At 43.2% G+C, this 13,885-nt stretch overlaps 2 protein-coding genes across 2 annotated transcripts in view; one reads left to right on the top strand and one right to left on the bottom strand.

Annotated features, from left to right (window-relative positions):
* The window catches only part of LOC103372227 (C-type lectin domain family 18 member B-like), an 11,411-nt gene extending 6,171 nt beyond the window's left edge, over nt 1–5,240 (bottom strand). The window contains exons 1-4 of the mRNA XM_008301802.1: nt 4,985–5,240; nt 3,656–3,747; nt 222–455; nt 15–112 (exon numbers count right to left, since the gene is read on the bottom strand). Of these exons, the coding sequence (XP_008300024.1) occupies nt 15–112; nt 222–455; nt 3,656–3,747; nt 4,985–5,240 (680 nt within the window). The remainder of the gene's footprint in view (nt 1–14; nt 113–221; nt 456–3,655; nt 3,748–4,984) is intronic.
* A 4,048-nt stretch (nt 5,241–9,288) lies between these two features.
* Nucleotides 9,289–13,885, top strand: part of LOC103372220 (fibulin-7) — a 9,595-nt gene continuing 4,998 nt past the window's right edge. The window contains exons 1-4 of the mRNA XM_008301796.1: nt 9,289–9,357; nt 11,851–12,010; nt 12,096–12,266; nt 12,854–12,979. Coding sequence (XP_008300018.1) covers nt 9,289–9,357; nt 11,851–12,010; nt 12,096–12,266; nt 12,854–12,979 — 526 coding nt within the window. The remainder of the gene's footprint in view (nt 9,358–11,850; nt 12,011–12,095; nt 12,267–12,853; nt 12,980–13,885) is intronic.

Here is a 13,885-nt window from a genome sequence, read left to right as displayed (position 1 = left end):
TGTGTCATCGTTACCCAGGATAATATGCGCAGACAAACATCTCCCAGAGTTGCCCGTCTCTCAGACACAGCTGGCCGGCACATCCCAGGTGACTCGAAGTAGCCCAGACCAGCTACACAACAGCAAAACAACAAAAGGTTCAGACGCACCACATCAGCATTTTGAAAGGATAAACGTAGAATTCCGTCTAAATATACAGCTTGTACAGTTTGTGTGCTTACCTGCGTGTAGTGTTGACAGGTGGCATTTTCTCTACATCGCCCGCTCGAGTAGAGAAAATCGTTTCCCTCCTCAAACCAGGAGTCAATGATGTCAGAAAAAGACGTGACACCGTAAACGGAGAGACGTGTGTTCCAGCCTGTGTGACTGAAAGATGAGGCGTGTTGAAGTGACGGCTCCGCGTGACACAATGCAGCTCTCTCCTTTGCAAGTACGGCCAACTTCTCATTCCACTCCTGGAAGATAAAGACATTACTGTCATTTAATAGCTCCGGTGTCATTTAATAGTTCTTAAATGTGCATTAAAATGTAAAGAATTGGAGTTTCTTTAGCGGCCGGGATCAGATTTGACCATTTGTAGTGAAAGCTGACACTCCGAATATAATACTTTATCTTTTGGAAATGTATATGAATGATCATTTATCACAATAAATTAGCGATTACATCAATAATTAGAAACAGGAATCCTCTATCTTCACTGCTCTTGCAATTAGCAAAATAACAAGCTGCTTCACTTGGACTTGCACCTTAATGGAATAACACTCATCTTGTGCTTTGTAGATACTGATGTGAGCCTGGATTGTTTAAAAAAAACAAAAAACTCTTTGGCATGAGAGCCACTGCTAATGGTGCATGAGTGATTTTCTTTAGATGCCTAATCCTTTTTCAGGGGCGAGAGCCAATGGCAGCGTATACAGCAGGCTGCAGGCAGGGAGACACCTTCAGCGAGCTGCCAGCCCACGACAGGGCCAACAAACACAGACTGACACTCATTGTGCATAAACACTTCGCTAAGTGGCACAAGGTTTGCTGGCGGTTGATTTAAATAAACAGCAGGATTCCACACAAACTTTCCACAATCGCTCCGCAGGTACTCCGACGACGAGCAAAAGGAAAACAACATGCAGGAATGTGCAGAGTCGGCTCAACAATGAATGAATGAAATGGATGTTTCTCGACCGAACGAGGAAAAATATGACTCCAGGAATCCAGACGGGTCTTTTTTTACATGTTGTGTCTTCTTGGCAGGCTCTACAACATGTTAAGCAGTGAGTTAAAGAGTCAATCTTCATTACCGCTCATATCATCTAATGTCGACATGTAGGTACGACAATAGAGGCCCCTTAACTTCATTGTTCACTCTGTTGTCTAACGTCAGCGAGCCAAAGTCTTTGATGCCACCGGGGGCAGGGGTATAAGGTCACTGGGCAATATTTCATCTGAGATATTTCATTTTCAAGCACGTCGCGTTGCATCAGCTGTGAGATTTGAATGGCTCACTGAGAGCACGGATGTACGTGGTGGTCGATAAATTAATGAAGCATTCAAAATGAGGTGTGAGAGAGATTAGTCGGATAACATCTCACAAACAGAGGTTTACGTATCAGAAGTGGACTTTAATGTCTGTGTCATGATGCTTCTTATCCCCAAGAGCTCTAAGAAATCCTGCATTAGGTGATGGGGGGAGCATTACTCTTTCTGGAAGTATATGTGTTTTATCTTATCCTGAGAGCAAAGCCTAAAGGACTATACAAAAATCACTTCAACACAATCTCACCACAATGCTTACTGGTTCATTTCTGCATGGAGCAAAAAAAGAAAAAAAAACCCTTATTCAGATATTCACAAACACAGCCGAAGCCTTGAGCCTTTTAACGTTTATCAGTAAAGCTCTTTAATATGCCTCTTCAGTTCGGCAAAGCTTCCTCTGAGGGTTTTCACGGGGAAATTACCTGTAATACCAGAGTTGTGAATGCAGAATGATTATCCACATCCTCTTTTTCTCATTACTGCCTTATCAGTTGAGAACAGTTCTCCGAGGCTTGAAGAGCAGTCGAAGAAAAGGGGCTCCGTCTGTACGGGTGGCTTTGAGGATGTAATCTATGACAAAGTGACAGTTTGCCCTGGCAACAAATCTCATATTAGGCCCCCGAGGGCATCTAGCGAATTGTGAGTTTCATAATCCGTCATTACCTCTCGGTTGTAATCACGTGCGAGGCAAGACAGTTGTGCAGATAAGTACTGTATGGCAAAGCAATAGATGAAGTCAGATAGGGAGACAATTTGGCTCTCACTGTTTATCGGTTAGCGAGATTAGAAAAACCTGAGACGAATTTTAGCATTAAGAGCTGCTGCATGTTCACCAAGACCTCACCACAGCCCTCTGACATTAGGAGTTTAACTATATGTGCTGATCGTTACCACAAACAAGTGGAAATGTCGCTTTGCTTAAACCCTTATTTGTCTGAGAAGAAAAACTAATTCTATTGGTGTCATTTCATTGTGCGTCCATCACAAGACTCCATGCGAGCTAATTGATTTCCGGCCTCATTCTCACTGTCGTCACTATCACTCAGCCTGCAGCAGAGCAGAACAAATGGTGCTCTAACCTGCTTTAATAGGTAGAACCAAAGGCGGTTTAGTGCTTTGTGTGCAATTTTGCTTTGCCCGCGACCAGTCGACTACCTGTTGTAGTTCTCAGCTGCTGGCTCGCATTCACATCGGCTGGGTTTTACATCATCACTATTCATTAAGGGTTTGGAGGGATGGGACTCAAAAACATATTGATTAAGCTCAAAACCTGTTGCCAGGAGGAGAGAGAGTCAATAGTGAAAAACCAGTAATTCCTATAAAGCTGTGATAGATCAGGGGTGCCCAATCCTGGTCCTCGACGGCCGCAATCCTGTATGTTTTAGATGTTTCCCTCTTCCAACACACCTGATTCAAATGATCAGCTCATCGTCAAGCTCTGCAGAAGCCTGATAATGATCCTGATCATTTGAATCTGGTGTGTTGGAAGAGGGACACATCTAAAACATGCAGGATTGCAACCCTGGAAGATCAGGATTGGACACCCCTGACCTAGACCTTCCAGATACAGTTGTCGTCATACAGCAATGCCTTGAGACACATTCACGGCACTCAGACGATCTCCTGACTTCACTGATTGTGTGACTTACTTGCAATCCCTTATTCTACATTTTTGATTTTTAGCTAATTGACATTGTAGACATTGTCTCAAGGCACTGCTGTATGACGACAACTGTATCTGGAAGGTCTAGGTCAGGGGTGTCCAATCCTGGTCCTCGAGGGCCGCAATCCTGCATGTTTTAGATGTTTCCCTCTTCCAACACACCTGATTCAAATGATCAGGATCGGTATCAGGCTTCTGCAGAGCTTGATGATGAGCTGATCATTTGAATCAGGTGTGTTGGAAACATCTAAAACATGCAGGATAGGGGCTCTTGAGGACCAGGATTGGGCACCCCTGTGGTAGATAGACTGGTGTGATCATCAGCTCTGTGGACGGTGCACTCACCCCCCCCGGTTTTTAACAAGAGCACACAAAGGGATAAACGTTAAACTCACAGTAACGTGACAGCATCACGCACCATTCAAACACGCACAGAGGAGACGGACAATAGGTGCCACAAACCATTTTTTGCATGTTAGCCGCCATGGGTTTGACCCGGCTGCGCAGTCTATTGTGCTGGGCAACAATCTGCGAGTGCTCCTTCACCCCGAGTCCTGCAAGAAAACACAAACGCTGGTTTACTATACCGCTGCCGCTGTCGCTGTGGCAACGGAATGCTAATGTGCTGGTGGCTTGTTTGAGTGGATGTCAGGGGAAGAGTGTGAAAGTTTGCAGCGTGGCTTTATGGAGTCTGTCACGCGCTCATTTATGGGGTCATTTGGGGTAAACGAACAAAAATTTCAATCCAAACAGAAGCAATATTTTTACCAGTTTTACCCGATGCTAAGGGACTGTTGTGTTATATGTGATTGTAATATGAATATATAATAAATGCAGCCACAAAGCTTTGGAATATTCTTCCTCTCGCAATCAAATGCTTCGTTTCTATTGACGTTGATAAGAAAAATCTCAGCATGTACGTGTTTTCAGTGGCTTTTAGTTGCTCTTAATCATCCTAATATTTTAACATTTTAGAATTTGATCGTACAAGTTGCTCTTTCTTGTTTTCAGTATTTTACAGATTGATTATAAGAGTCCTCATCTTGTCTTTGTGGCTTTTGTCAGCTGGTGTTAAACATAAAGTTGACTTGATCTGATATATTAAAGACAAAAACTGTACATTAATAAACATTATTATGGCCTTGTGTCTGTTTATTGCTAAATTAAAGTATAATTTATTATAGGTTTTCTGCTTTTAGATAAAATGGTTAAAGTAATTCAGCCTTTCTTGTATCCTCATCCATGCTGAATAACATCTATATTACATTAAATAAGCTATTGCATCCTTAAATCATTCATTAAAGCACATCATGTGGATAAATATGAGCAGGCTCTGCTCTGTTTCTATCAAACTGGCGCTGAAGTTTCTGCTTACACAGCACATTTCATCAACAAAGTTAAACAGTAAACGATTCAGCTCCCCAGTGATGGGTTAATAATTCTGCCATGTGTTTGGCAAAATAACATCAGACTGCAAATTTGTTCAGGTTAATGCCACAGTTGTGCTGCGCAGCAGGCACTTGGTGCTTTGCCAGCTGAATTTAGGCAGCTGAGAAAATCCCACTTGAGTCTGCAGCTTAAATGATTTCCACCTGGTTGCCAACATGAGGATAAAAAACCCACTTCTATTTATAAAACTGTTTTCTCAAACACCCAACTCGCTACAGTTACATTTACACACAGAATCAACGGTCCACGGTGCGCGCTGATGAAGCCCACGCTGCGCCACACCACTGACCCTCGTGGCCACCTGACTCCTGCGTAACTCCGAGCGCGTTTTCGTGGATTTACCGGAGGTGGGGAACATCTGGAGGTCCGGTGTCTCTGCGATGATCCGGTTCTGTGAGGTGAACGGGAGCAGCAGGAACAAAAGCACGAACGGATCCAAACACCGGAGAGCCGCTGGAAGCCTCATGACAAACTCCTGAAGCGTCCTGAACAACAGTGGCCACTTGTTCCCAGTCACCCTGCCTCCCTGCTCCTCTCCTCCCTCCTCTCTGTTCACCGGCTCAAGAGCCTTCACCTCCCGCGGCAGCGCCAAGCACATGTCAAAGTTGAGTTTGCTGTTCTTACAAGAACTCTTCAGCTGCTGGAGACGAATTGGTCGAAGTCATTCCTGCACGTTTGGCAAACCTGCGACAGGAGCTGTGTGGATCCTCCATATGAAGGATCATAGGAAGTTCAGCTGACTTGTTCTTTAAGAAAAATACTAAAATACATCACTGAATCAATTAAGTACATGGTGCTGTTATATGTTTTTATTAAGACAGTTTTGTTTCTGAAAAAGGCCTTGGAAATAAACTGAACCTTTTCTGAACAGTCAGAGCATCAGACTCAGTTCTCTTAATGCAGAATTGCCCCATTTTGAGATATTATTGGATTATTATTACTGATGTAATAACACGTAAGTAGCTTTCTAATGTTGTAACTGGTTGAGCTGATTTTAACAAGCATTTGGTAACCGTTGAACTCATCTGTAATGTGACTGTGTGATGAGCTCATCAAAGCATGAATCACAACAATAGTTGTGAAATGTGTTTCCTCAAAGGTATGATGTGATGCATCATACCAGCACTGTAATATAAAATTTAATTTAACAATTAAAGTATCTCAACATTGTAATTATGTCTTAAGGCCATTTAAAACAAAATGCTTTGTTTGTCTACTTTCCACCGATGACAACAGCTGTGTGCTGCGGCTGTCAGACAATAAATGCAAAGCATACAACTTAATCATCTCCAGCATAATCCACCCCCTTTAAATGACAAAAAGAGCACTAAGCCACTCCGATGACGAGGTTGAACATGAATGTTCATCATTGTTATTGATGCTAAGCTGATTTTGAGGGACCGGTCTAGTCTAGTTTCACATGAGTCACGAGAGTTTAACTTTTACATTCCCTATAAAAGGTTTTCTCTTTTATTGCTTTTCAACGTTGAATCATGATCAGTTTTATTTGGCTTTTTTGACAGTAATTTCCAAAAAAACCCAAAAAGTATTCATGTCACAATGAAAACAGATTTCTACAATGTCAATTAGCTAAAAATCAAAAATGTAGAATAAGTGACTGCAAGTAAGTCACACAATCATTGAAGTCAGGAGATTGTCTGAGTGCCGTGAATGTGTCTCAAGGCACTGCTGTATGAAGACAACTGTATCTGGAAGGTCTAGGTCACTGGTGAATCCACGCCACTGGTTAGAACTGCATCATTGTCATGAACTCACTAACAGAATAGGTGGACACAAATGCTTGACTCAGTAGGTTCAGGTAAAAGACAGGTTTAATGACGGTCAGGGTTCGGTACATAGAAATTCAGTCCAACAGGCAGAAGTATCCAAGAATCGACGAGCAGAAGCAAGGTCCAAAAAGCAGAAACAAGGTCGAGATCAAACAGACTGTGACTTAACTTGGATAATGCTGGTACGAGGACTGTGAAGTGCAACGAACTGGCGACGAGACAGTGAGACACACAGGGTAAAATACACGAGGTAATGAGGGTAGATGGGAAACAGGTGCAGGGAGGTAATCAGGGAGCAGGTGAGACAAGACAGGTACAGGAAGTAAAACTAGAACCGAACACCCAGTGAAGTGATTTCAAAATAAAACAGGAAAGACGAGACATAATGTGCAGACATGAACAGAAACTTGACAGACATGACAATCATGAAGACAAAAGAAGACTCCAAAAAGCTTTCGTAACTCAGGGGATGGATACAAGAGAATTTCCACGTCTTTGAAAATCCCGTAGAGTACAGTTAAATACATCATTAAGAAATGGAAGGAACATGGCTCCTGTGTAAATTTGTAGCAGGACATCCTCAAGAGACCAGTGAGGGAGGAAACCAAGACACCTATGACTCCTCTATAAGAGCTTCAGTGGCTGAGATGGGAGACTGTTCATACGACACCTGTTTCCTCCGTACATCACCGGTCAAAGCAAAGAGAAAGCCACTGTTGGAAAAAAAAACATCTGAAATCTTGACGAGAATTCACCAGAGGGCATTTGTGGACCTCCACAGTCAACTGGAAGAAGGTTCTTTGGTCTGATAAGCCCAGAATTGAGCTTTTTGGCCACCAGAGTAGATGTTTGGCCGAACATAATCACAAACACACTATCCCCAGTGTGAAGCACGGTGGTGGCATCATCATGTTGTGACTCTCAGCAGCAGCCCTGGAAGGCTTGTAAAGGTGGAGGGTAACATGAATGCAGTACCGCATAGGGAAACCCTGGAGGACAATGTGATGCAGTCTGCAAGAGAACTGCGACGAGGAAAGATTTGTTTTCCAGCCAAAGCTAAACAGGAATGATGTAAATACAACAAGGTGAGTCAGAGAGCAGACCTCAAGCCGATGGAGAATTTGTGGCTGGATGAATGAAACTAACGATGATTCAATGTTGAAAACCTTCTTTGTGGGGTGAATACTTTTTATAGACTCTGTATTTCTGAGCTATGGACAGATTGAGCTGCTTGATTCAATCTTTATATTAGTGCAGCTGAACACGAGTAGGTAGAACTGCGAGTGGTACTACAAGACCAGATAGGTCTGAGGGTGGAAAGGCACCGGATGAAGCTGTCTGGATGCCTGTTTAGAAGTGGTCACAATGTTTTCTTTAAGGATCCGGTTTGGAAAGCATGAATCATGATTGTACGCTGCGGTGTGATTCAGTGTCTGAAGCACGACACAATAGAGTCCCACTCATGTCTGTGGGCTGCGTGAGTTGTGCACTGAGTCCCCAGGATGTCCAGCTGGGTTCTTGTTTCTTTGGTTTTGCTGCATCAGGGCTGTCTCACCATGCTGAGCCAGACAGCAGCTTGTTCTGAGCTCATTCAGACACAGCCACCCACCAAGATGAGTTCTCAGGTGAATCCAGCGACCAAAGGAACAACTGTAAGCTCCTCAAAGCAACACTCGATATCTTAGTCTCCTTAATACATCTTACACTTTGAACTGCAGACTGTGGTATGAGTGTACACACTGAGGATAAACGCCTATTTACCAGATGGATGCTTTATTAATGGCATGTCTTCATCCTCTTATTTAAATGAAGACAGTTTTGTTATTAGAAATATTGTTTACTTTCTCCACAGCCAACAGTTTGTAATCACATAAACAGAGTTACGTCCATCCATTATCTATACACCGCTTAATCCTCACTAGGGTCGCGGGGGGGGCTGGAGTCTATCCCAGCTGACTTAGGGCGAAGGCAGAGGACACCTGGACAGGTCACCAGTCTATCACAGGGCTACACTTAGAGACAGACAACCAAGCACACTCACATTCACACCTACGGACAATTTAGAATCACCTCAACCTCATCATGTTTTTGGACTGTGGGAGGAAGCCGGAGAACCCGGAGAGAACCCACGCTGCACGGGGAGAACATGGAGACTCCACGAAGAAAGATTCCGGTGACGCGAACCGGCGACCTTCTTGCTGCGAGGCAACAGTGCTAACCACTGCACCACCCTGCAGCACAGAGTTACATGCACGAGGTAATTTGAGAGCCATGTAGTCGACTACTTACTTTACAGGCGGTGTCACTGTGAGGAGTTTCAGACCAGTAGCAGTGCGCTGGGGGGAATTTTTAATTTAGTGGTGTTCTATGGTTAGTTAGTAGTTACTGTAAATCACCACTGTTGTTGACCCCTGACCCCACTGTCCCCCAGCTCCCCACAACCCTCTGTCAGCCAGGACAGGCAGGGCTCTGTGCTTGTAACCTGGGACTCATCTGTTGCGTTCAGTCCTTCTACAGTACAGTACAGGAATGCACGTATGCATATATTCCTGCAGAGGGCACAGCTCCTCTGTAGATTCCCTCCATCACCGAGCTGCTTTGAGCAGGAAGTGCGCTCCAAATGAAGTGAAGGGATAATAATGTGGTCACATTTCTCTTCAAGTCTCTTTTGCTGATTGGTTCCTGAAGAGTAAACCCAGCATTCCACGCTGTTTAGCTGCAGCAGCTTTTCCGCTGCCAACTGAGGTCTTTTCTCTCACCTGGACTCTCTGCACACTCCGAGCTGCCGACTCCAAGCACGCACAGCTTCCAACACCTTCGAGGACTGCTGATCGTTGGATTGGCGTTCGTGGAAACATGTTTGCGTCGGCTGTGATTGTCACCACCTTGCTGTGCTTCTGCTCGCTCCATCCTGCTTTCGGACAGGTAAGCATGCGTGCAGCACAATGTCGTTAGCTAATGAGTGAGTGGACGGTGCTCATGTGACGTCATTCCAGTTGAAGAAGTTTAATCATTCCTATTGAAGCTTAAAGTAATTATTTCCAGCATGTTTCTAATTAGAATTACGTATGGCTTAAAAGACACAATTCCCCAAATTTAATAAATCTCCGTCTGTTCTGAAGTGCCTCAATAAGTCCAACCTTGAATGTCCTTACTTGCCATGACAGAGAAAATTTCTGACAAAGCGAACCTTGAGTCACCTCTACTTTTGCACGCAAGCTTCAGGAACAACATCCCAGAGGCTTCAGAGGCTGAATTAACTCAGTATATCTGGGCTGTGCTTCACTGCAAGCCTGCTAAACATTTCCAAGAAACTGCATCTGACTGTGAATGACTCTCTTTAGGGCCTTTGCATGCTCGCCTGTGTGGGTGCATGTGTGTGTGTGTTTGTTTGTGTTCTACTGAGAAACCTGATTATGTGTTTGTAATGTGATGGTTTTAGGTCTGGATGCTGGTTTTTGTTTTTCCTTCCATAGTTATAAATCTGGTTAGATTACATAGAACTGTAGTGTGATTTTGAACCGACATGCCTCCTACACATCAGCTAACATGAAGCCGTGCGAAATGTCGCCTTGCACGGGCAGAAAGAGGCCTTTGACAACTACACTATAAACACCAGCCACCACCACCGCCCCCCCCCTGAATGACTGAAGCCTTTCCAAACCCCCCGTTCAGGCTAAATAAGAAAGGTGTTTTCAACAAATATTGACTCTTCTTACATAACTCCTGCTGGATGAAAACACTAATTGGTTGTCCGAAAACATGCATGAGAGGACAGGGCAGGTCGAGAACGATGCTGCTGAATGAAGCAGAGTAATGAGGGAAAAAAGGCACACTGGGGCCGCAAACAAGTCCACGCCACTCCCTCTCACCTCCAGCCAATGGGAAGGCAGCCTGTAACACAGGTGATGTTTATGCTGAGGGCGACTGCGTGACCCCCACGAGTAATTACCCATAATGCAAGATATATAGCTTTTTGATATCATCCCCTTTTCCTAAAATGACTCGTGGTCGTTACATAACTTTGTTTAAAGAAGATTTCAAGCTGCTGCAGAAGGTCACACCTAAAACCACATCACAAGAACGCACACAAACTGTCTCTGTGTTCAGGACTGAGCTACAGGATCAAGCTGGCTGGCCAGTGACGAGGTTCCAAATACTTACAGTAGCCAAACACAGTCTGAGCCCGGCAGCATCTACGCCCTCAGACGAACACCTTCGCTTCTGTAATGCACGAGTGCCCGTGTGCACTTCTTCAGGAGGCTTGTGTTTGTCAGCTGGCGTTTGGATCTCTGCAAATATCGAAATAATCTCGTTAGACATGTACAAGTAAACTGTTTCATTACAAAAGTATTAGTAGTAGTAGTAGTCTATGAACATCGATAAAGGCACATTAACCACATTGGTAGAATACACCTTTAAAAACATGTATTTTGGACATTTTTTAAATTTTTATTGTAACGATTTTTAAATATATATATATTTAAAATGGAATATATAATTTTTTTAAATCAAATTTTTAAAAAAAACATGAAAATATCCATGAAATTACAAAAACAGTGATTTTATGTGTCCATCTATTAGAATATATTATGGCTAATTTCATTGTTTTACATGTGATGTTGTATTTTATTAAACCTTGAAATGCCAAAAAAAACTCCACAAAAAACACAAAAAAACAAAATTAAAAAAACAAATGAAAACACATAATCTATAAATTTTTAAAAAATGAAAATAAATAAAGGTGAAAAAACAATTCAACACATAAATGAATGAATAAATAAATGTCTTTTGTGAAAGTGATATTTCATATTTTTTCCAGTATGTTTTTTTCTTACCACCACAGCATCTGTTTGGTGTAGATTCCACCTTTTTAATATGCATTATAGGACATGGAAACCCGAACATGCTGCTGTAACTCCTGTGACTTAATCTAGTGTCTGAAAAGTGATGTTTAAATGGCTACTGTGAACATTTTTTGTGTTAAAAGAAAAAAAAATTTTTTTTTTATGTCTTGTGAATGAATGGAAAAGTTTAAATGAATGGAAAGTTAGTTCTGCTCATAAATCAGTGGCGTCATTGGCTTGTGGTCTCTGGGTTTCTCGTTTCAGGAGAGTTTTCTACGTTGATAAATATTTATTTTTAACTGACCCGAGCCAGAGGAATGGCTTTTCTCCGTTCATAAATTCAGCAAAGACGGCATTACTTTCATAGAAAACTTGTGCCGTAGTAATATTATATAATCCACAACACGCTCCTGAGGATCATACAAGAAACATACAATTACTAAATTAAAGAACCTGTAACTCTGAGGCTGTTTTTAGTAAATCACTCTTTATTTGGTAAAGATTTTTCTGATGTGATCACTGAACCATGAGATCAATTCTGAATTTATTCAACCCCTCTGTTTTGTTCCAGGACTGTCCCAGTAGGCAGGAAATACAAGGTTCTTTGAAGCAGGTCCAGAAGCTTCTGTCAGCCCATGAAGCCTCCTACCTGCAGAGTCTCCGCAACCTGAAGAAGAAAATAAATTTACTGCAGAGTGCCGCCGGAAAGCAGACCACCAAAGCCATCAACAGTAAGCAAAACCATTAGAAAGGCTGATTTATTTCAATGTTACACGTCAAAATATGTGCTTCTCTTTTAAAATCACCCTCTACCAGGCACCTGCCCTAAACTGGACGCTCCCCTCAACGGGAGGAAACTTGGCAAGTCGCACGGCGTGGGCCACGAGGTTCACTTCCTGTGCGACCCTGGTTATGAACTCGTGGGAGCAGAGAGCAGAGTTTGTCAGGAGAGCCTGACCTGGAGCGGCCAGCAACCCGCCTGCCGAGGTGAGAGATCGGTCTTCTGCCGCCTGGCGTCACTGTCATGGTCATTTCCTCCAACTGCCTCCTCTTCCCACCGGCGTCTCTCCGCTGCTTCTCCCCAGGCCATCACTCATCCCGCTATCTGGCCCACTGATCACTTTTACGACCCTGTCATCGTGCTCTTTGTGACCTCTCCGTCTCCTGCTTTCTGCTGCCCTTCCTCTCTCTGCGCGTCACCAGCATTTTTCTACGTAGAGATACATTTCATATGTGATCATATTTCCTTTTTTTTATGTACTTTGGTGGTTGTCCAGAGAGCTTTTTTCAGGGCCGCGACATGCGATATTCCAACCTCAGTGTCCTCTGACAGCTCGCTGACTTTGAGATAACGGCTCAAAGGCTGTTTGATCAAGATGTGGCTTCTCTCCTGCACTGCACATTAACTCCTGCGCTCCATTATTTCCTCATATTTCTTCTTTAATACATCCATATGTCATGATGTCACGTTCTGTGAATTTCCAGCGTTATTAGGTTGCGTACGTCCTTGTGTCTCCGGACGTATAGCACCACGAGTTCCCCTGTGTGACCTCCTTTATGTGCATTTCCCCCAGACATCAACGAGTGTGCATCTTCTCCCTGCACGAACGGAGGGACGTGCGTGGATGAGCTGAACCAGTTTTCTTGTATCTGTGCCAAAGGCTGGGCTGGAGTTACCTGTCAGAGCCCAGTGCCAACATGTAAGGACCACACACATCATACACACAGCACATGAGACACTTCTGGTCAGACATGAACATTTTAACTGCATGATCTACAACAACCAAGTATTTAGGACGACACATATTTTTATAGGCCGGTATCCAAATCCTTCCAGTCTGCTGAAGGAGATTACATTGGCCAGGGGTTTGGTTTGCCAATACAAGGCAGTGCTACATACCACACAGTGGGTTTTATTGAATTCCAGCCCGCAGCCCTCCAGCCGAGTAGCTGCTCCCTCATGTGAACGGTGGAGGAACTCTCTGGAGTCCAGTTTGTTTTGTTTTTCATTATTTATTTATGATTCCCTTCCTTAGTTTTAAAAATCTGATGAAATGATATATTATCTATATTACATGATTGATAAGTAAACACTACAGAAATGACTCCAAACACATCGGGTTTTATATTTCGGCATTTTTATTTCTTATCAGCCCATAAATACACTTATGCAATATATCTCAGCTTATGGTGCTGCAGCTGATTTATAGGTTTGGTTCTTGTAGGGAAAAAAAAGACAGTTTAGCAGTAATCACATAATCACGCACCAACGTTTGAGAAATCAATAAAAACACAGAATGAACACCTCAGCATCATTAAAACCTCCTATTACAGGACTCATAGGAAGATTGAATTTTCATGTTTTTTTCATGACATAATGTAGATATTAAGGAAAAAAGGCCCATTTTCAGCACCATCAAACTGACACACAGCAGAGCCAAGCTTCTCACCACCCAGTCACTCCCCTGTTCAATTCTATGTGACGCAGCCGGTTGTTGTGACTGAAACTGTCTCACATCCCAGCGTTTGGTGCATCAGTGATGTCCGTCACATGCTGTCAGATGAATAAACGACGCTCAAGTGTGGGTTGGATATTACAGCAAGTT

Source organism: Stegastes partitus, unplaced genomic scaffold (assembly GCF_000690725.1).
Source record: "Stegastes partitus isolate 25-593 unplaced genomic scaffold, Stegastes_partitus-1.0.2 Scaffold1716, whole genome shotgun sequence".
NCBI lineage: Eukaryota > Metazoa > Chordata > Actinopteri > Pomacentridae > Stegastes > Stegastes partitus.
Note: the sequence above shows the minus strand (reverse complement) of the source record. Positions and strands in the feature narration are given on the sequence as shown.